This window comes from Impatiens glandulifera, chromosome 2 (genome assembly GCF_907164915.1).
Source record: "Impatiens glandulifera chromosome 2, dImpGla2.1, whole genome shotgun sequence".
Classification (NCBI taxonomy): Eukaryota; Viridiplantae; Streptophyta; class Magnoliopsida; order Ericales; family Balsaminaceae; genus Impatiens; species Impatiens glandulifera.
This window is the reverse complement of record NC_061863.1, coordinates 1,603-25,326: the sequence shown is the minus strand read 5'-3', so window position 1 is coordinate 25,326 and position 23,724 is coordinate 1,603. Positions and strand designations below refer to the sequence as shown.

Here is a 23,724-nt window from a genome sequence, read left to right as displayed (position 1 = left end):
GGGTCATTTCATCCAATTTCCCGTGTATCCGGATCCTTACAAAATTGCATAAAAAACCAAAATTCCCAAACGATAGAAACTTTGAAGGAGTAATGATTACATTTTCACACCTCCATAATAGGGTTATTTCGATTCAACCCATAGAGGCCATACCTGTCCTTAGTGGACTAACCCCATAATAACATAGCCCACAAATGAATCTGGACTCTAGAAGTTGGGAATGGCTAGCCATAGATGAACATGGAAAGGGTAATAGTATGAGTATTTCTGTGGCTACAAATCATGTAGCTGCCGGAATGACGATCATGGAGATGAATGGCAAAGAGTCGTTGTCTTATCCTCATCCTGAGAATGAGAGACTAAAAACCTAAAAAAGAGAAGAGATGGGTTCTTCTCAATCCAAACATAACTATAGCTCCAACTCCAGAAAGAAATTGCGAGAGCCATGGCAAGATTGGTCCTTCTCCAGCAGAAACAACCTTCTTTCTCTCTTCTCCCTTCTTCTCTTTCTGATTTCAACGGCACCAAACTTAACCCTTCCATCCAATACAAACGAAAGGTGTTTCAGCACCCTAAAGGAGCACTTCATGTCTCCGCCGCCAAGAAAATCCTGATAATGGGAGGAACCCGGTTCATTGGTATCTTCTTATCTAGACTGCTTGTCAAAGAAGGCCACCAGGTAACCCTATTCACAAGAGGAAAAGCACCCATTACTCAGCAATTGCCTGGTGAATCAGACAACGACTTCTCAGATTTTGCCTCCAAGGTCATCATCATCATCATCACCCATCATTTTACTTCCTTCATTTTTTCTTCCTTCCCAAATTAAGGAGTTTTCCTAATTTTCTTCCTGTAGATATTGCATTTGAAAGGAGACAGAAAAGACTATGACTTTGTTAAGTCCAGTCTTAGTGCTAAAGGGTATGATGTTGTCTATGATATCAACGGTGCGTTTACAGCTTCTCTGGTTAGGCCATTTCGATCAACCATGGTTGACTAGTTAACTCACTGACTGATGTTTATGTTCTTAGGAAGGGAGGCTGAAGAAGTGGAACCCATCTTGGAGGCATTACCTAATCTGGAGCAGTAAGATAGACCCCTTCCTTGGATACTCTCTCCGTGTGTTCCACTCTTAGATATGACTAATCTGTTTTGGAAACGGGTAAATGGGCTTTGTATTAATCTGGTTAAAAAGGCAAGAATTATAAGCTGTCCAAATTTCAGGACAATTCCGGGCTTTTGAATTGTTGGCAGGATGCCTTTGAAGACTAGTTTATACCCAATGTATTTGTTCATAAAACTAGTTTCATTTAGATTTCTCATTCATGTGTGGATTCAAATTTAAAAACATATTATGTTTTTGAACATTGTGACACAGATTTAGAAATCAGAGTGTTTCCAGATAGATACACCACTCGTTTTCAAATAAAACCAAATATAAACTTCTTTATCATTGATGAATTTTCAGATACATATATTGTTCTTCAGCTGGTGTCTATTTGAAGTCTGATCTTCTACCACATGTTGAGGTATGATTTCTCGGAATCAAATAAAAGAAAAAGTGTGAAAGAGGATATCTGAAGTTTTCGTTACAGGTAGATGCAGTGGATCCGAAGAGCAGGCACAAAGGAAAGTTGGAGACGGAGAGTTTGCTTCAATCGAAAGGTGTCAATTGGACTTCTATTAGACCTGTCTATATCTATGGACCATTGAACTACAACCCTGTGGAAGAATGGTTCTTCCATCGGTTGAAAGCTGGACGACCAATTCCAATTCCAAACTCGGGAATTCAAGTAACCCAGCTTGGTCATGTAAAGGTTAGCTTTTGTTTTGCTTTGTTTTGTTTTTTTGAAGTTGATGAACAGTGAGAAATTTCTTAATGCAGGATTTGGCAACAGCTTTCATTACTGTTCTAGGTAATGAGAAAGCGTTTAAAGAAGTATTCAACATTGCTGGAGATAGGTATGTCTCTTTTGATGGATTAGCAAAGGCGTGCGCTAAGGTAATCACAAAAAAAATATTTCATTTTTTTTTTTTAAATCTTAAGAATACTGAAGCTATTACTGACAATGGATTTTCATCAAATAGGCTGGTGGATTCCCAGAACCCGAAATCATTCATTATAACCCGAAAGAATTCGATTTCGGCAAGAAGAAACCTTTTCCCTTCCGTGACCAGGTAATAAGGAAATAAATTGTCATGTCATGTTCGATCTTCACTAGAACCATATTGAAAACACATTGATTGAAGTAAGTGTCAATACTGGTGAGAGGAACCCCGGTCTAATAAGGGCCAATTTGAAAAACACTTTTTTAATTCAAATATTAAAGTGTTTCCAAATGTGCCCATATCTTGGTTTGAATCCATTATTGCTTGATTTTTGTTTGGATATGCAGCATTTCTTTGCATCGGTGGAGAAGGCCAAGAATGTATTGGGATGGAAGCCAGAGTTTGGCCTGGTTGAAGGTTTGACTGATTCGTATGAACTTGATTTTGGGAGGGGAACATTCAGGAAAGAGGCTGATTTCTCAACTGATGACATTATCCTAGGAAAGAGTCTAGTGTTATCCTAGGCAAGAATCAAATCATCTATTTCCTCAACCTTAAACTGGAACAATTATTTTTTAAAGATTATTATAGCGGTTGCAGCTAATGTTATTGGAGTTGCATTGCAATAGGGATGCTTTCCCAAAATAACCTTGTTTATCGTTTACTTTCCCATACTAACTTAATTTGTTTATTCATTCACAAACTAATCTAATTTATTATTCAAACACTTTTTTTTTTTATCTTTAAAATTCATTATATATAAACTAAATTATTTATATTTATATATATTTTAAATTATTATTTATATAAATTAAATTATTTATATTTTGATATATAATTTAAATTATTATTTATATAAATTAAATTATTATTTATATAAATTAAATTATTTATATTTTGATATATATTTTAAATTATTATTTTTATAAATTTGTTTTTTTTATATTTTGATATATAATTTAAATTTGATTATTTATATTTTAATATATATATATATATTTATATTTTAATTATTATTTATATAGTGTTATAAATATTCTCTTTAGTATTATAATAAATAGTTGATAAATATTAAATAATTTAAAATATTTTAACCATAACAATATAATAATTAAATATTCATAAAAATATTTTAAAATTATGTACCAAATATTATTATTTTTATAGATAAAAACTTGAATATTCTAATTTTATAACTTTTTTAAAAAATATTCTTTTTAATATTATAATCTTAACTTAAAAAAAAAAAAAAATTCTCTGATTAGTGAAGGTTAATAATCCCAATTGGTTCGATTTTTTGGGGAAAGATTAGGTAACTGAAATCCAAAATTTTAATTTTGTCCTAAATGGAAACTTAAGTCAAAAATATATAATTGAGAACTAACATCTGTATCAATATATCTAGATAATAAGGCAAAGTGTAGTCTAAGTGAAGTACTAATAAAGAAATAATTTTTATAATGAAAATTTAAAATTAAAATGACATCATTTATAAAAAAGAATTGAAAAACAGCCTCAATTGGATAACAAGCAGCATTGCAATTAAATCTTCAAATTCGATTCATTACTAGAAAAAGAATGAATTGATCCAATTATAAGTCTTAGAGAAAGATATGAATACGTACACATCTAAGTATAATTTGTATATTTTTATTAACATTTATATAGACAAATATGTGGTAATACTTAGTACTAAATAAATTGTTCCACTAGACTATGGAACCATTTGTGCTATTCATTTATTTTAGTTTATTACTTCACACATGTTTAATTAGGATTCAAACGGTTCTTGAATTTTAGTGGGTCTCTTTTGAAAATTTGGATTTATAATAACTCAAAAGATCTTTTTAAAAACAAAATATTATTAAGGTGCATAACTCAAGATCACTTGTTGAGCCATTTTTACTATATTAATTACCATTCTGATGTTTATTTTCTCAACCCTAAATTTTTACATTTTCCAATAACAAATTTGAGATGTTTATCATGTTCGAACAAATTTAAGTCATGAAAGAGTATTAATGTTAAAAGTTTATTATTTATGCATATTCATTTTAACAAATGGATTATGGGATTGAGAGTCCAATGTCCTAAACCACTATATCATGGAACCATTTGTTCTTTTAGTATTAAATAATACAAAACTTTACATTGTTTAAAGAAGTTTAATTAATTAGGATTCAAAACTTATGATTCATGAATATTACTAGTAAATATTGGATTATGTTTTTAGTTGTATTTTTATTTGATTTGATACTAACTTGTTTATTGTTGGTTTGTTCCAGACGAGAAATATGTGTTCGTTACTAATATTGTAAGCGCTAAAAATATATATACTCTAATTTATAATATTAAAATAAATAAAACCAAAATAATTAACTTCATGACAAAAAACTCAAATAAAACAATTAATTATAATTAATTATTGTGATAATTAATTAAATTAATTAAGGGTTAAGGCCAAAACAAAAAAAATAAAATTATTTGGGATAAATGTTTTACTAATTTTATCTTAAATAATTTTAGAAAAATCAAGAAGACAAAAATAAATAATTCATGATGAAATGTGGTAGCCATTTTATGTCTAAAAATTATTTATTTAACCCGAAAATATATAACAAAAAAAATAAAATAAAATTGGTAAAATATTTTCCATATTTATTTTAACATTTTGTGTATTTAAAAAGATCAAAATTAAAGCCATAAGGGTAAAAGAAAAATCAATTTCAAACAAACCTTTAAGGTTTTAAAATAAAAATTAAATCAGTAATCGGGTGTAGCCAAAATCCTAAAAGAAAGCTACAGCCGAAACCGCAACCATCGGATGAGTGATGAATGTTCATCCCACGCCTAGGAAGCGCTCGCTTAGCCCGCTGTATCCAAAGATGTGCGCCCGAGAGGATCGGCTAAAGCTTGTTAGTCGAATCGCTAACGGAACGCCTAAACGCCAACGACGCTGGCCGGGCCGCTGACAGAACGCGTTCCAGCCTCGAAATAGCGTCGTTCGACATGCGATCGTCTTCTCCAATGCGTCGTTGGAAAGATAAGGATGAAGTCCCATCTTTGATTTTTCAAAGATGGAACTTTCTCCACAGTCCATCTTTACGACTGATTTAAAAGGTGAAATGATCACCCTACCACGATGATCATTTCCCCTATAATCATAAGGATGAATCACCCATATTTCGTCCAAGTGGATGAAGAACAAACAAAATACCATTGTAACCCCCGAGAAATGGTTCCCCTCCACAGCTTAGCACGTGTTTAGATGACATGTGGCAATATAGAGGGATGCTCGAGGTTCGATGTGTTTCAACATTGTTTTGCATGCCAGACATATTTTAAAATGAAACATTTAATTTTTAAAATATTTTGATAAATACCTGAAAATTTTAGAAATTAATTATGTAAAAATAATTAATTCTTAATTCAAATTTTAATAATCTGGGGAACAAATAATAATTTGATTAAAATCCGGTTTAAATTAATTAAACATAACTAATTTAAAAGATTATTTATTTGAAAACAGAGTCGCCAAGTGATTTTAGAAAAATCAATAAAAAAAGATACGTGTACAAACGTAATTTATACCAAAGTTTCTATAAGGGGTTCAGTTTTTGGTTAAGCTCGGAAAGGTCTTTCACGCCATGTCCTTCGTGCCCGCCTAAGGACGGTTTTATTTTTAAACAAAAGTCTGGCTATCATAAAATTTATTTATAATCTTTATTATTCAATTAGTAGTCCGGGAATCCTAAACAAGGGTAGATTTATATTGCGTAAATAATTGTACAAAATTATTTAAACGGGCGTATCTATGATTGCGTTGATATAAAACTGAGTAAAAACCCTATAAAATATCAGAAAAGTGTTCTAATTTAAAAATAAATTCAAACGGGGCCTTAGCCAAAATATTGGTTTGGGAAATATTCCGAAAATATTTAAATATAATTTTCTAACCTTTCAGGATTATTTGAAAATGGATCCAGGCTCCAAAATTATAAAAATAATTTTAAAATTTGAAAAGTGGAACCAAATAGTCCTTAAGACTAGAGTCATAGGGTTTGGGTCCATTTTGATTGATCCGGGCTCGGAAAAGCTCGGTCTAAACCGGGGTGGTCTAGATTAGGTCTCAGATCGCTTGGTCGAGGGACCGGAGATCTCGGTCTTGGGTTCGGGAGGCTCGGTTCCAAACTTAGGCTGCTCAGTCTTAGACCTAGGAGGCTCGGTCCCAAGTCAAGTTGACCGATCTAGATCCTCGGTCCTAAGGTTAGGAGGTTTAGTCCTAGGTTAGAAAAATCGGTCCTAGGCTAAAGGGAATGGTCGGTCCTAGGTTAGAAAACTCGGTTGGGTTTCTCGGTCCAAGTTCAAGAACATCGATCCTAATATTCAGTCCTAGCTCAAGAACACCAGTCCTAGTTCAGAAAACTCAGTCTAGGTTCCTCGGTCTTAAGTCAATTTTCTCATTCCTTGGTTTCGGTTAGGACCGAGGATTTTCAATCATGTTTCTCGGTCCCGGTCTTATAGGACTCGATCGTCGGGAACCGAGTGTTCTTGAATTGGTCAAGAATTGCAGATCTTGTATCTTTTGATACATATAATAGAATCATGATCGGTAAGTTATAGTTAATTCATATGATTATGGGAATAAAAGCCCTAACCCTGATCACGATCAATCAACCTATACAAAGATCAATTTCTAAAAATCGTTTTTAGGTCAAATTTTGTGATCTTTTGAATTAGGCCATTTCAAAGCCTAATTTTAGTTTCATTAACTTTGAAATGATGAATATAGATGATGTTAGAATATAATTGTTAGAATTTATGAAAAATTTAATAATGAATGGATAAAACTAAGTTCTATATAAATGATCAAACGGTTCCGCATATGTTATTGTTTTCCATTTATGTATGTTCATGTTTCACCCATCCCTAACACGGTATAGAAAATAGGATTTAAGGATGTTTCAAGTAGTCTTATCAATTGCAGATAAGACTTCTTTCGGGTATCTATCTATAAATAGGACCCTCTAAGGAACGAAAAAGACTTTGTGGGGAATATAGATGCTTCTTCGGGGAATTATGACAATAATCATGCTAAGATAGTAATAACAATCATGCAATGTTTATCAAGCGATAAAACTCGCTACTAGGGGTGGTCATAACAATGACTTCCATGAACACTTATCATAAGATAAGATTTGCTTGTGGAAGGGACTTATGTAGGTAAGACTTTTTGTGTATCTATTATCAAATAGGACTATAATGGGGAACATTCTTATGGGGAATAATGATAATAATCACTCTATATCCATCAAAAGATGGAACTCGCCCGTTAGAGGTTGGTCATAATAATGACTTCCATGGATGCATATCATAAGATAGTGATAGAAAAATTAAGTAAGTTAATTTTTGGAACCGGCTAGACAAACTAAACAGTTGTTAACTTTCATGTGCAGGTACAGATCAAATCGTATGAACCGGTTGGGGCATCATAAACCGGTTGCTGAAATACTTCAAAGAAACCTGCTCCAAGTGATCAAGTCAAAGATCAGAGGAACCAGTTTTCACTCTCTCAAGCAACAGGTCAGCAAAGATAAAATGTTACACACCAGCCGGATCATACTGCACAAGAGACAAAACCGGAAAATTCAAACTTCAAGAGTGACGTAACATGACGAAACAGACGTGTCTTGAAAGAATAAAAGAAGATCAGATCCGATCGGAAGCATGCGAGGAAAGCAATGATGCTTTATTGATCTGAAGTTAACAACCTGAGGTGCATGTCCAACAGGTGTCCAAATCTGAAAACCGATTATGTCATCTTACACTCAGAGCTGCCTGCATGACTGCCAAGTGTTGAGGAAGGTGAAGCGTGCAAGCAACCTCTTTGCACCGGCGTGATAATGATCAACCAATCCAGAGGAGAGAGAAGAAAAGTGACCGTTGGCTCTTCTCAGCTATAAAAGGAAGACGAAATGTCTTCATTTAACGCAAGTTACGGATTACGAAAAACGAATCATAAAAGCAATAAGTTAGAGAGATAAACTGTTACGATCCAAACCGGTGTGTCTAAAACCGGAAGCTTTCTGTATCGTGTTGTGTTGAGTTATTGTATTACATCAAAGTGTGAGTTGGTGTAACCGGCGAGTAGCGAGTTGGGCTCGACCGACAGTGTTGTTGTAACTATAAATGTTAGTGGAGATCCTTCTCATAACCTGAGAAGAAGGGGTGACGTAGGAGGGTTTGCTCCGAACATCCATAAAAAATCATTGTCTCGTGTTCTTTCTTTCGTTTTCATTACTTACTTACTTAGCCTAACCTCTAACCAAATTAATCGTACTCCTTAAACCGGTCTACTCATATCCACAAAACCGACTCCTTCTAAAAACATCATCTAAGTCGCATAAGTTGCTTCAAACTGAAACAGACATTTCCGCCCTTGAACCCGGTTCAAGAGTCTGTGACAGTTTGTGTAGTGCTGAGAACAGTTTTAGTCTTTAACCGGACTATCACCAAAGTATTGTGTGTGTTGTAAGCGGCCACCCTTCCCGAAACCGGAAACACCCCGGTCCTCCAAGGGCGTCCCCGATCCTAACAAGTGGTAACAGAGCGAGGTTCTTAGCACTCAAGCAACCGAAGAAGATGGGAAGCATGACCCACAGCGACAAGCCGCCAATGCTAAACAGCGAAGCGTTTAGCAGTTGGAAGAAACAGATGTATTTACATCTGATTACGTTAGATGATGAGATGAGCCGAGTCCTGAAAGAGGGACCGATCAAGATCAACAAGGAGGCAGACCAATGGACGAATGAAGATCGAAGACGGAGTAACCTAGACAACCATTGCATGAGGCACATCTACAAGGCTATAGATGATAACACCTTGAATAAAATATCAGAGTGTGAAAATGTAAAGGAAGCTTGGGAAACGATCATTCAGATCCATGAGGGAAACGAAAGAACTAAGGAGAACAAAATATTGGTGGCTACACAGAAATATGAAAACATCAGGATGAAACCGGGAGAAAACATGAAGGAATTCAGCAACCGGTTCACCAGTGTAGTCAACGAGCTTCAAACACTCGGAAAAAAGTATGACAACCGAGAAGTAATCATCAAAGCTTTAAGATCTCTGCCAAGCACTTGGGATATCAAGACCATGGTGATTAGGGAATCAAGCACCCTCGGGCAGATGAAGTTGCATGATGTGTTCGAGGATCTAAAAGCCTACGAGTTCGAGATCAAGTCTCGGATCGAAGACGAAGCATCCACATCAACCGCAACCAGAGCTTTGGTTACATCGGTGGAACCGGCGGTCCAAGTATCAACCGTTCCGGCTCCAGTCAAAAGCACCGATCAGATCACTGAAGATGTGATGGCGATGCTAGCTCAGAAATTCGGGAAATTCATGAAGAAGAGCCAGCCACCATCTAACAATGATTTTAATTATAATTATGTAGACAAATCAAATAAAAGATGTTATAACTGTGACGGTTTTGGACATTTCAGGTCCGAATGTAGAAAACCAAGGAGAGACGATAGAAAACCGGAAGGAAACTATCAGGGAAACAATTATCAGGGGAACAACTATCAAGGCAACCGGTACCAGGGAAACAACTACCAGGGAAATAACTACCGGAGAAACGACAACCAACGAAACGACTACCGGAGAAACGATGATCAACATGCAGACGAAGGAAAGGAGATTCAGAAGGCGCTCATTGCATCCGATGGTGGAAGCGAGTGGGCATACTCTGATAATGAAGACGGTGAAGAGAAAGTGACCTGCTTCATGGCAAACGACGAAGAGGTATTTGATTTCTCTTCTGACGAGTTTACCAAAGAAGATTTGATTTCTGCACTCAACGAAATGGTTGCCGAGTTCAGAAACATATCTGCATACATACCGACTCCGCTCGAATCTAAAACCGAACAATCAAATAATGTATCTGATAAAACATGTGAAATCAAAATGTATGAACCGGATGAACTATTCTCCGATAATGAGAAGATAGTTCAACCGGTAACCGAAACCGATGAACGAGCAATGTACGTCACGGCTGCGTGGGAGAGATCACGTCAAGCGGTAAAACAAATGTGTAACTATAAAAGACACCCTAAGTGTAGGTAAGGTATCGGTTACGAACCAAACAAACAAAACGAATCAAAACAACCTAACGGGATGAAACTCACGAAAGACAACCTTCCATTCATAAGATTTGTCAAGAGTTCAAAAACCGAAAAAGACTTAAAACCGGAAGAAACACTTAAGTATGTAAGTCCTACTGAATCGGAAAAATGGCTTCATCCTGAGAGAAGGAAAGTCAACCGAAAACCAAATAAAACTCGACCTCAAAGAAACTCATCACAACATAAGGCATTCTTGAGCAGCAGCCAAGAAGTTAAGCCAAATATTATAAAAACAGATACCGGGAAAGTGATCCGACTTATTCAAGTCTGGATCCCAAAGGGACTAATCAACCATGGACCCAACTAAATGTGGGTACCAAAAAGGTGTAAATAATTGTTTGTTGCAGGTTAGGAGGAGCAACCGGCTAAAGAATTCAGAATGGTACCTGGACAGTGGATGTTCAAGGCATATGACCGGAAACAAAGAGCTACTAACCGACATCAAGTACGAAACCGGAGTAATCATCACATTCGGGGACAACTCGAAAGGTAAAACCGTGGGTAAGGGTAAGATTGTCCATGGTAATTTATCCATAAGTAATGTATTGCCGGTAGAAGAACTGCGTTTTAACCTGTTAAGTATAAGTCAAATGTGTGATGTGGGTTACAAAGTTGAATTTCATAAGAACTCATGTTTAGTCAAAAATCAGGATAATGACATTCTTTTAACCGGTAACCGGATGGGAAATATTTACAAAGTTAACTGGAAAACTGATTTTGAAAAACCTGTGTGTATGATAGCCGGAAATGATCCAAACTGGCTTTGGCATAAACGGTTAAATCACTTGAATTTCAAAACGATTAACTTCATATGTTCTAAAGAACTAGTTCACGGTTTTCCAAAAGTTAAGTTTTCAAAAGATAAAGTATGTGCTGCATGTCAAATGGGCAAACAAGTAAAATCATCTTTCAAAAGTAAAGGAAACTATCAATCTGAACGATGCTTAGAACTCTTGCATATGGATCTGTTTGGTCCGGTTAAAGTAACTAGTTTAGGAGGCATGCATTATACCATGGTAGTTATTGATGATTACTCTAAATTTACTTGACTTACTTTTCTAGCTTCTAAAACCAAGATACTCCAAACCTGATTAAAATGATTTTGAGAATACAAAATGAAAAATCTATTCGAGTGAACAAAATCAGAAGTGATAGAGGAACTGAATTTATAAACAGTAATTTAACTACTTTTCTTGATGACTCCGGTATTAGACACGAGTTGTCTAGTGCCAGAACTCCTCAACAAAACGGCCTGGCTGAGAGAAGAAACCGAACTCTCAAGGAAGCCGCAAGGTCGATGATAGCTGATTCGGGTATTGCTCAAAAGTTTTGGGCTGAAGCTATCAATACCGCATGCTTTACACAAAACGATCTTTAGTAACTAAACGATTTTCTAAAACTCCTTTTGAAATTTACTTTGATCAAATTCCAAGCGTACGGTATTTTCGAATTTTTGGTAGCAAATGTTTTGTTCACAATAACGACAAGAATTACTTGACCGCTTTTGATGCTAAATCCGATGAGGGAATAATGTTGGGATATTCAGCTGTGAGTAAAGCCTACAGAATATACAATACTAGGACATTAACAGTTGAAGAAACCGCACACGTTGTTTTCGATGAATCGGTTGAACGAAACACTGCATTACCCTTCGACCTTCACAACAGAATGGAAAATTTTAATATCTATTCTGATGATGAAGACGAGGTTCCGGTTTTTAGATGTTTTGTCAAGGACCAAGCGGTTGATGCTGAAACTCAGCCTGATCAAGCTGCTTTACCGCAGAAAGTTGACGCTTCAGTTTCTACTGAAGAAATCGGTCGGTCTGACTCTGTTCAACCTACCGATCAGTCTAACCTTGATCAGCCAACCGAAAGCTTGATAGACACGTCTCGGATTAACCTCAGAAGGAACAAAAATCATCCTCTTGAACTAGTAATAGGTAACATATCCTCACCCGTCCGAACTAGGCAACAGAATTTGGATCACTATGAAAACTCAGCTTTCATATCACAAATTGAGCCGAAAAAGGTGGATGAAGCATTGTCAGATCCAGATTGGATCTTAACAATGCAAGAGGAATTAAACGAGTTTGAGAGAAATAAAGTCTGGTACCTAATCACTAGACCGAAAAACAAACCGGTTATAGGAACACGATGGGTATTCAGAAATAAACTCAATGAAGACGGTTTAGTTACGAGGAACAAAGCCCGGTTAGTGGCTCAAGGCTATAAACAGGAAGAAGGCGTTGATTTTGAAGAATCATTTTTCCCTGTAGCTAGACTTGAGGTCATTAGAATATTTTTAGCATACGCAACTTTTAAAAATTTCAAAGTTTTTCAAATGGATGTTAAGAGTGCTTTTCTAAACGGTAAAGTAAATGAAGAGGTATATGTTAATCAACCTCCAGGTTTCAAAAATCCAGAACACGAAAATCACGTTTATCGGCTGAACAAAGCCCTTTACGGATTGAAACAGGCTCCAAGAGCTTGGTATGATACATTGACACAATTTTTATTTGATCACAAGTTCACAATAGGTTCGGTAGACAAAACACTTTTCAAATTTGAAAGGAAGGAACAAATATTAATTGTTCAGATTTATGTCGATGATATTATATTCAGATCAACCGATCCAAAGTTATGTGATAAGTTTTCAAAGATGATGACTGATAGATTTCAAATGAGTATGATGGGAGAATTGATTTTCTTTCTAGGACTTCAGGTTAAGCAGATAGAAGCCGGAACCTTCATAAGTCAACCGAAGTATACAGCCGAACTGCTGAAGAAATTTGGAATGGATACATGCGCCGAAGCGGCTACGCCAATGAGTCCTTCCGTAAAGCTGGACAAAGATGATGATGGTCAAGCCGTTGACATCACATCATATCGAGGAATGATTGGATCATTGCTATATCTAACAGCCAGCCGACCTGATATTCTGTTTGCGGTTGGAGTATGCAGAAGATTCCAAGCAAATCCAAAGCAATCTCACTACACAACGGCCAAAAGAATCCTAAAATATCTGAAGGGAACTCAAGAAGTGGGACTTTGGTACCCAAAAGACTCGAGCTTCAATCTTATAAGCTACTCAGACGCCGATTACGCAGAATGTAAGATTGATAGAAAGAGCACAAGTGGAACCTGCCAGTTCCTAGGTGACCGGTTAGTCACTTGGAGCAGCAAGAAACAAACATTTGTTGCAACATCAACCGCAGAGGAAGAGTACATAGCGGCCGGAAGCTGCTGTGCACAACTTCTCTGGATCCAACAGCAACTAAGGGACTTCGGGATAGAAGCCAAGGAATCTCCAATCTTCTGTGACAACACCAGCGCTATAGCGATTACATACAATCCGGTGTTGCACTCAAGAACAAAGCATATCGATATAAGACACCATTTCATCCGGGAGCACGTTTAGGAGAAACACATCCGGCTGAAATATGTCTCGACCGAGCAACAAGTAGCGGATATTGTTAGGATCGGGGACGCCCTTGGAGGACCGGGGTGTTTTTCCGGTTTCGGATAAGGGTGGCCGCTTACAACACACACACTTCTTTGGTGATAGTCCGGTTAGAGACTAAAACCGTTCTCAGCACTGCACAACCTGTCACAGACTCTTGAACCGGGTCCAAGGGCGGAAATGTCTGTTTCAGGTTGAAGCAACGATTGCGACTTTAGATGATGTTTAAGAAGGAGGCGGTTTAATAGAGGTGAGTGACCGGTTTTAGGAATATGATTAGTTTGCGGTTTTCGTTAAGAAAGCGGGAAATGAAAGTGAAGGAAAGAACACGAGACACAGATTTGTTTATGGATGTTCGGAGCAAACCCTCCTACGTCACCCCTTCCTCTCAGGTTATGAGAAGGATCTCCACTAACTCTTTAGAGTTACAATTACACTTCCGGTCGAGCCCAACTTCGCTACTCGCCGGTTACACCAAACTCACACTTTGATGTAATACAACAACACAACTCAATAACACACAAACAGCTTCCGGTTTTAGACACACCGGTTTTGGAATAAAACAGTTTATCTCTCTAGAACTTAATGCTTTTCGTAATCAGTGACTTTTCAACTGTGTTCGTAACTTGCATTAAATGAAGACGTTTGATCTTCCTTTTATAGCTGAAAGTAGCTAACGGCTACTTTCTTCTCTCTTTTCTGGATTGGTTGATCGTCATCACGCCTGTTTGCAGAAAGGTTGCTTGCACGCTTCAACTTCCTCAACACCTGACATTCATGCAGGTGACTCTGAGCATATGATGACATAGCCGGTTTTCAGATTGATACACGTGTTGGACATCCGCCTCCGGTTGTCAGCATCGGATCAACAAAGCATCATTGCTTTCCTCCCATGCTTCTGATCGGATCCGATCTTCTTTTATTCTTTCGAGACACGTTTCTTCCGTCATGGTACGTCACTCTTGAGATTTGAATCTTCTGACTTTTGATCTGTACTGTCCGGTTTCTGTGTCTTGTGCATTATGATCCGGTTGGAATGTAATCTTTTGTTCTTCGTTAACCGGTCGCTTTGAGAAAGTAAAACCGGTTCCTGTGATCTTTTAACTCGATCACTTGAGGCTAGTTTCTTTGAAGTAGTAGCAACCGGTTTTTGATGCCTCAACCGGTTCCGGTTTGTTAAGTACCTGCACATGAAGATTAATCTCTGTTTAGTTTATTTGGCCGGTTCAAAAATTAATCTACTTAATTTTTCTATCAATTTCTCCCTTTTTGATTATTTAGAATAAATATTCAAAAATTGTAATGTGTGGCCGGTTTTTCAAAAATTAACTTACTTAATTTTTCTATCAATTTCTCCCTTTTTGATTATTTAGAATAAATATTCAAAAATTGTAATGTGTGGCCGGTTAACAGTATGAGTTCAATTGCTTTGAGAGAAACGTGTTTGAAAAACATGAGTTTGATTTTTGATAAATGTATGTTTTGAAGAAAAATAAGTAAGATTTTTAAGAAAAATATGTTTGAAAAACATAAAAAATATGTTTTAAAAACATAAAAGATAGCAGAGTAACCAAGTTCTGAAACACAGTAAAACATAATTGTTCAAAAATAATTATAGAAATAGAGTTTAGGGCTTGGATGGTCCCCCCTTGTGTTGCTCTTTTTCCAGCTCTTTTTCCAACCGTCTTCTTTCTTCTTCTTGCCTTGCTCTGTGTTCTCTAGCACGTCTGTCGGCATCGATCAGCACACCGGCCCATACACTTGAGTGACCGGTGCCCTTTTTCTTAAGGTTGAAGTTGGCGCAAACTGGCTTTGGCGGTGGAGGAGGTGGAACAGTCGAAGGTCTGAAGCTTGGAGTTGTTGTGGATTCTCCGGTTGTCCTTCTCTTCCGTCTGTTAAGTTCCTCCGGATCTTCTTCTTCTTCCTCATCAAGCGGTTCCGCATTTATCGCAACCGGTGCGGCTGTTTTCTGTTCTGCCCGCTTCATCACGTTTTTAACGGCACTTCGTTTCTTCTTGTTCCTTGTACTCATGGAGTGGGACGATTGACCCAGTACCGGTTCCTGGACGTTAGCCTGCTCCTCTTCATTGCATTGTTGGGCAAGCTCATGGTCTTTATCTTCAAGTTCCTTCTGTAGCCGTTCTCTTTCAATCTCTTCTTCTTGCAATTTCCGTGCGGTTTCAGCATCCTTTTCGATTTGTGTTTGGGTTGAGCTGACTTGAGCCTTGGACATTTCCCCGATTTGAATTGCCATTGCTTGCAACATGTCCAAAAGAGGAGCGGTTGCGGCTTTGACGGACTCGGTAATCATGGCTTTAACTGTTGTTTGCATGGTCGTGTCCATCATGGTTTGTAGAGAATTTAACATTTTATCTTCAGCCACTGAAATTCTTTCGTCGGTTACTGCTTTAATGTTCCCAAGGCATGAATCAGCTGTTTCCACCACTGCTTGCTTGATTTGATCTATGTCCAGAGCTTTGACCGGTTGAGAGGCTTCTTGTTCCAGGTTTTCAGAGGTGCCGGATGTTTCACCACTTATAAAGAAAGGCTTACTTTGATACAACTCAGGATTGTTGAATTGACGTTGGCAACTATTCCACCATTGCTTGTCAAGACGATCGAAATTTCGCACAAGCTGTTCTCGTACCCCAAGAAATCGTTCGGCCATCTTCATTTCAATCGGTTCTAGTGTCTTTCCTTGGATTTCTTGAAAGGCATTCTCAACTGCCTGTAACCGAACGTTTTCAAGGATTACCGGAGCTTTGTTAAACGCCGGTTGGATTAGTTGGGTGTTAGCTAGCTCGAGTGCCCTTTCTTCTAGCTTGACGAGTTTGTCCCACTGTCTGTTTCCACTAAAACCTGGAAGCATGTCAGATAGTTTGGTTTCGCATCGGAGCTTCACCCACCGGATGTATGGAGCTAGCGCATCACTTGCACCTTTGTTCATGTCTTGAATGAATTCCTCAAATAGCTCATTTTCCTGCTCTATGGTGTATGGAAACTCGTCTCCGGTTATGGCTTCAGTTTGAGGGTCGATTTGCAATGTGCCCGTTCCGGTTTCCGTTGTTTCTTCAAGAAGAATGCCTTTGCCTTTGTCTACCTGAGTGGGACCTTCTGGAGCTGTCTTGCCTCCTGCGGAACCGGAAGGTTCCTGTTCTTCAATATTTCCCTCCTGAGCCGGAGGTGCAGTTTCTGTTGATTTGGTCGTCTCATCGACCGGTTGAACTTCTGTTTGATCAGGTATTTCAACCTGATTGTCTGGCTTCCGACGACTTGAGACATCGTCCTCTTCGGTTTCTCTTGTGATCTCCTGGACCACATCCTGAATTGCTTCTGAGGCATTCAAGCCCACATCGGCTAATACCTCTTCGGCTTGCTTACTGGGTGACTTGGAGGTTGCAGAGTGAATATTTCCCTCTACCTCCTCCTTTGAGTTTGACTTGTTCTCCTTGCTCCCCGAAGATTCGGTTTGCCTTGGAGAATTGGATGGGATGGGAGTTGGGATAACGGTGTTGATTGGGATGGGCTGAAATACATCTGCAGTTCTTTCCGGTGGATTGTCCGAGGAAAGCGTTTTCTCGGAGTCCGCCGGTTTCTTTGAGCTTTTCTTTGCTGATACCTTCTTCCTCCTCTTCGGTTCTGGTGGAACTTCTGCCTCAACCGCTTTTCTTGACGGTTTCTTCTGTCTTGTTTCTTCTTCAACTGGAACCGATGAGCTAACTCCCTTAGATGATTTAGTCTTTGAGGATTTAGGTTTGATCGTCTTCTCCGGTTTTTCTACCATTGACTCAGAGTCAAGAATGTTGGAGATCGGAAGCGGTATGCCTTCACCTAGTTCCACATTAAGGAACTCAAGAATTTTGACGATTTGCATAGCATAGGCCTGTACCCGGCCATCTTTCTTAATCACCATCTGACAGAATTCTTCATAGATGACGTACCCCCAGTCCACCTTGTCGCCGCGAACAATGGCTAACAACATTCTGAGCTTAAACTTTGTGAGGTTATCGAAATTACCTCCCTTTCCTTGAAGCGATTTGGCGATGACGGTCACTAACCATCTGTATTCCGGTTTTAGCTTGATCTTCCGGCTGTTGTGGATCACCAGATCCTGACCTGAGAAGGATACAACCAACCGGGCAGCATTTGATTCTGCTTCGGTTAAGTCGAACTTTAGGTCTGAACCTGTGTTGGGCAGACCAAGGGCTTCCGCAAAGATTTCTTCAGTGATGAGGACGGCCTTCCCGTTGACAGTAGCCGAGATCTTTCTCTTCAACAGTGTTGCCGTTGCTAAGAACTCCGTCACCGCCGCCGGATGAATGATGAACGGACCAGAAAGGAACTTCTCCAACCCAGATTCTCGTAGAAGTTGAAGAACAACCTTGTTCTTGTCGTCAGCATGCTCGTCAATATCTGCAAAATCTACCTGCAACATCCATTGAAATGGAGCTTTGCCTAGATCCATGATAGTTTTTGAGAGAGGAAGATGAAGAGAGATGATGATCGGAGAGAGGAGATCTTTGAAGTTCTTGAAATTTTAGAGAGAGAAAGCACGTGTGTTGAATGGGCTGATTTGAGTTTATATAAATGGCGGTTCCAAGCGGTTTTGAAGATGAACCGTCAGTTTAATGTTTTGGCGCCAACTTTCCCTCCAAAAAGTTACTGCCGTAACTTTCGGCGGTAAAAGCAGAAATTCGATGGGCGGTAAATTTTGAGAGGTAAAACCATGGGCGGTTAGATTTTTCAAATTTTTATCTTTGCTCGAAGTTCCGGTTTTTCTTGAAGTTTTGTTAACCGGAGATAGTTAAGTTAACTTTAAGTTTTTGTATAAGTTTGAAAAACCGGAAAGAAATAATGAAAATGAAAAACCGGAGACTTTTTAAGAGTTGAAATATTTCATTAAAAATAACATTCGATGTTGAGCGGTTTTGGTCGTACAACAAAATGACCAAGAACCGGAAAATAGAAGTAAAGAGAAGAAAAAAAATTAATCTTCGGTGAACCATCCTCCTTCCACCATCCTTTCATACCATTTTTCAATGGTGTTTTCGGGTGATCGTTCCTCAATCCTTGATATCCACCTGTGCATCATGATCATGGTGAAAGTGTTGAACGGTCCAACCGGAACACCGGTTCCAAGGTTGCGACGCTTGGACATCAGAAACCGGGTGATTTGAGGAGCATAACTGATCCTTCCTCTTGCAGCGGTCATGAGCTGCTTCAGCTTGTTGTAGAGGTAGGTGGACCAGTTGATGGAGGAGTTGCGAATGATTGCTATCATAATGTCGAATGCCTCCCGGCTATAGTTCTGGTTGGGCATTCGGCCTATGATAGACCTTTGAACCAAGTCATGCAGGACTTGGTAGTGAGGAGCAAGTGTCTCTTTCTTCCCAAAGTCCTTAATCGGAGCGTTGGAGGAGAAGAACATATGGAAGAAGTCTTCCTTAGCCGGCAGGAATGGCGTCGGGAAGTCAGAAAAGCCTTCGGTCGGAAGGTGAAAGAAGGTGGCGAATTCCTCCTCAGTAAACTGGAGGAATTGGCCGTCGATGATGGTGCGAATGCTGCCATCATCCAAGACATGACCGTTGTTAAAGAATTCATACTCCTCCTCTTCGAGGATGGTGTCCGAACCCTTGAGAAATCCTTGCAAACCAGAGTCTATGATGTGCTGAAAAATGCAGTCATAGTAGGCACTATCCTTGATATCCTCAAAATCGATGATAAGAGTGTTTCTTAGCTCGGCAGACATGGTGATGAGTAGTGAAGAAAAGTTTGAGAGAGTTCTTGAGCTTTCGAGTTTTTAGAGAGAAGAATGCTTGAAGGTGTGTTTTGAAAAATGAAAGTTGAGCCCCTTTTATAGCCTGGAGTGAATGAGAGCATTTAATGTGAGAATTTGAAAATCTAGCCGTTTATGCTTAGTCATTAATGTTTTTGTGATTTTCCAAGAGAATAAAGGCAGGTCTTGTCAAATCAAGTCAGGCATGCCTTGATAATGAGAATTTATGTTCCCAAGAGTGAAATGATTCATTTTTGATACGACGCATTGAATATTGTAGATTCTGACTTGGAAAGGAAAGAAATCCGATTCATTAATTTAAGTACGAAACCGGTAGTACAGCAAAAGTACCGGTTTTGTAAAGAGAAGATAAAAGAAAAGAGGAAGGACAGGTTTAGACATTTGATGACTCAGCCGCTTGAGCATTTGAAGACTCAGCCGCTTGAATTCTTCTGGCTTTAACCGCTTCCCACCGGTCGATCATCTCTTGTACTCGTTCTTTGGTGAGCACGTGCCTTGGGTGAAGAGTGACGAAGGCTCCGGAGTGGATCTCCAGACTTGCACAGAAACCGCTCAGCTGAGGAGCGTAGCCGGTTTTGTTGGAGAGAATCATCTTCTTCAGGTTACTGAAGATGATCCAGGACCAGTTAACCGGTGTCCCAACCGTTACGGCGATCATCATCTCGAATACCCTTTGAGTGTAATAGTAACTTTTCTCTCTGCACAAGACAGATTTTCCCAGAATCTCACAGAGAATCTGGTACTTGTGAGAAAGTTGACTCTTAGCACCCCAGGGTTTAACCGGGATGTCAGATCCAGAGAACCGGCGACACATTTCTTCCATTGTCACCGGAGAATAGGTTAGGTCGGTTACCCCTTCATTGGGTAAACCGCAGTATACAGCGAAATCCGTCTCGCTGAATAGGAATTTTTGACCGTAAACCTGTGCGACGAGTATATCTCGATGCACTTCTTTCACGGTTTCAAACAGTTCTTCGACTACAAGGTAGTCGATGATAAACCTGTTTTCAAGAAAACTTCTTAGCCTACTCCTTTCTATGGCTAAGAACATTTCCTTGACTTCATGATCCTCATATTGGTAGATTGATTCAAAATCTGCCAATAGGATCTTCTTGGCTAGGGGGTTGGTATTCATGTTTGTTTTTGAGAGAGAAAGAGGATTTTATCTCAAGAATGATACTTGTGAATAGTGAACTTGTGATGTTTTGAAAAGGATTAATGGATGGTTTATATAGCCCGGGGATTCGGCTTGATCTTTAATGAGTTTAAGCATGCCTGATGATGTCATCAGCTATTTAATAGACTTAACTTGTTGAAGTAACTAATGGTTATTTCCAAGGTAAATCTAATAATTACTAAGATAGCAATGATGAAAAATATCTATTGACAAGATGTAAGTCTCCCTCTCTTGATGATGGACACATGTCGTCATCTCGATTGTGGTAGACTCGTTTTTAATTAATCACAGGCTTCTTGTTTCAAAACATGCACGAAAACTCGGTCGGTCATCTCAGTTTAACCAGAAAAGTTCATTTCATCAGACCAAAGTGCATATGTACTGAGCGGTTTTCCATGACCGGTTTTAGTAGGATATTTCCGTTTATGAAGAAAAGTTGATTTAATGTCAACAGTTGTTCAACTTTGGATTTGTTTCATCCACTTCAACCTGGTTATTTCAACCGTATAGTAAACATACATTTGATTTGAAATAATGAGATAATCGGGCATAACTGGAGACTTCCTCCCGGTTAACATATTTGATTTATTACTGGCCTATTTAAATCTGGTTTGAGAAGCTTTAGCTTCTCCCTGAACACATATCCCGGTTTTGTATACAAGCATTCATCATGATTATATCAATTGATTAAGATTAGTAAGACCCAAGATATTTCGAAAATGTGAAAACTTAGCTTCCTGTAGCGGTTTCGTGAAGATGTCCGCTACTTGTTGCTCGGTCGACACATATTCCAGCCGGATGTGTTTCTCCTGAACATGCTCCCGGATGAAATGGTGTCGGATGTCGATATGCTTTGTTCTTGAGTGCAACACCGGATTATATGTGATTGCTATGGCGCTGGTGTTGTCACAAAATATTGGAGATTCATTTGCTTCTATTCCGAAGTCCCTGAGTTGCTGTTGAATCCAGAGGAGTTGTGCGCAGCAGCTTCCAGCCGCTAAGTACTCCGCCTCTGCGGTTGACGTTGCAACGGATGTTTGTTTCTTGCTGCTCCAAGTAACTAACCGGTCACCCAGAAACTGACAGGTTCCACTTGTACTCTTTCTGTCGATTTTGCAACCCGCGTAATCGGCATCTGAGTAGCTTATTAGATTGAAGCTCGAGTCTTTTGGATACCAGAGTCCCACTTTTGAGTTCCCTTCAGATATTTCAGAATTCTTTTAGCCGCCGTGTAATGAGATTGCTTTGGGTTTGCTTGGAACCTTCCGCACACTCCAACCGCAAACAGGATATCGGGTCGACTGGCTGTGAGATACAACAGTGATCCGATCATTCCTCGATATGCTGTGATGTCAACGGCTTGACCATCTTCATCTTTGTCCAGCTTCACGGAAGGACTCATTGGCGTAGCCGCTTCGACACAAGTATCCATCCCAAATCTCTTCAGCAGTTCGGCTGTATATTTCGGTTGGCTTATAAAGATTCCGGCTTCCATCTGCTTAACCTGAAGTCCTAGAAAGAAGCTCATTTCCCCCATCATACTCATTTGAAATCTATCAGTCATCATTTTCGAAAATTTGTCACATAACTTTGGATCAGTTGACCCGAATATGATGTCATCAACATAAATTTGAACAAGTAAAATTTGCTCCTTTCTTTCAAATTTAAAGAGGGTTTTGTCTACTGAACCGATTGTAAATTTGTGATCAAATAAGAATTGAGTCAAAGTATCATACCAAGCTCTTGGAGCTTGTTTCAAACCGTAAAGAGCCTTATTCAGCCGGTAAACGTGATTTTCATGTTCTGGATTTTTAAAACCTGGAGGTTGATTAACATACACCTCTTCATTTACTTTACCATTTAGAAAAGCGCTTTTAACATCCATTTGATAAACTTTGAACTTTTTGAAAGCTGCATATGCTAAAAATATTCTAATGGCCTCAAGTCTAGCTACAGGGGCGAATGATTCTTCAAAATCAATGCCTTCTTCCTGTTTATAGCCTTGAGCCACTAACCGGGCTTTGTTCCTCGTAACTAAACCGTCTTCATTGAGTTTATTTCTGAATACCCATCGTGTGCCTATAACCGGTTTGTTTTTCGGTCTAGGAACTAGGTACCAGACTTTATTTCTCTCAAACTCGTTTAATTCCTCTTGCATTGCCAAGATCCAATCTGGATCTGACAGTGCTTCATCCACCTTTTTCGGCTCAATTTGTGATATGAAAGCAGAGTTTCCATAGTGATCCAAATTTTGTTGCCTAGTTCGGACAGGTGAGGATATGTTACCTATTACTAGTTCAAGAGGATGATTTTTGTTCCTTCTGAGGTTAATCCGAGACGTGTCTACCAAGCTTTCGGCTGGCTGATCAAGGTTAGACTGATCGGTAGGTTGAACAGAGTCAGACCGACCGATTTCTTCAGTAGAAACTGAAGCGTCAACTTTCTGCGGTAAGGCAGCTTGATCAGGCTGAATTTCAACATCAACCGCTTGGTCCTTGACAAAGCGTCTAAAAACCGGAACCTCGTCTTCATCATCAGAATAGATATTGAAATTTTCCATTCTGTTGTGAAGGTCGAAGGGTAATGCAGTGTTTCGCTCAATCGATTCATCGAAAACAACGTGTGCGGTTTCTTCAACTGTTAAAGTCCTAGTATTGTATACTCTGTAGGCTTTACTCACAGCTGAATATCCCAACATTATTCCCTCATCGGATTTAGCATCAAAAGCGGTCAAGTACTTCTTGCCGTTATTGTGAACAAAGCATTTACTACCAAAAATTCGAAAATACCGTACACTTGGAACTTGATCAAAATAAATTTCAAAAGGAGTTTTCGAAAACCGTTTAGTCACTAGAGATCGATTTTGTGTATAGCAAGCGGTGTTGATAGCTTCAGCCCAAAACTTTTGAGCGATACCCGAATCGGCTATCATTGACCTTGCGGCTTCCTTGAGAGTTCGGTTTCTTCTCTCAGCCAGGCCATTTTGTTGAAGAGTTCTGGCACTAGACATCTCGTGCCTAATACCAGAATCATCAAGAAAAGTAGTTAAA

The 23,724-nt window shown here is 38.7% G+C and overlaps 1 protein-coding gene across 1 annotated transcript; it reads left to right on the top strand.

Moving 5' to 3' along the window:
• The first annotated feature begins 391 nt into the window (after positions 1 to 391).
• Positions 392 to 2,653, top strand: LOC124925887 (chloroplast stem-loop binding protein of 41 kDa b, chloroplastic). The gene is made up of 8 exons (XM_047466007.1): positions 392 to 766; positions 857 to 947; positions 1,032 to 1,086; positions 1,469 to 1,529; positions 1,596 to 1,817; positions 1,886 to 2,002; positions 2,089 to 2,178; positions 2,397 to 2,653. The coding sequence occupies exons 1-8, from the start codon at positions 446 to 448 to the stop codon at positions 2,571 to 2,573; spliced, it is 1,134 nt and encodes a 377-aa protein (XP_047321963.1). The 5' UTR covers positions 392 to 445; the 3' UTR covers positions 2,574 to 2,653.
• The last annotated feature ends 21,071 nt before the right edge of the window (positions 2,654 to 23,724 follow it).

Coding starts and splice junctions, on each gene's coding strand:
- LOC124925887 (XM_047466007.1), top strand. CDS start 446: ATGGCAAGATTGGTCCTTCTCCAGCAGAAACAACCTTCTTTCTCTCTT. Junction 1,530..1,595: donor ATCTTCTACCACATGTTGAG/GTATGATTTCTC, acceptor TTTTCGTTACAG/GTAGATGCAGTGGATCCGAA. Junction 2,179..2,396: donor CTTTTCCCTTCCGTGACCAG/GTAATAAGGAAA, acceptor TTGGATATGCAG/CATTTCTTTGCATCGGTGGA.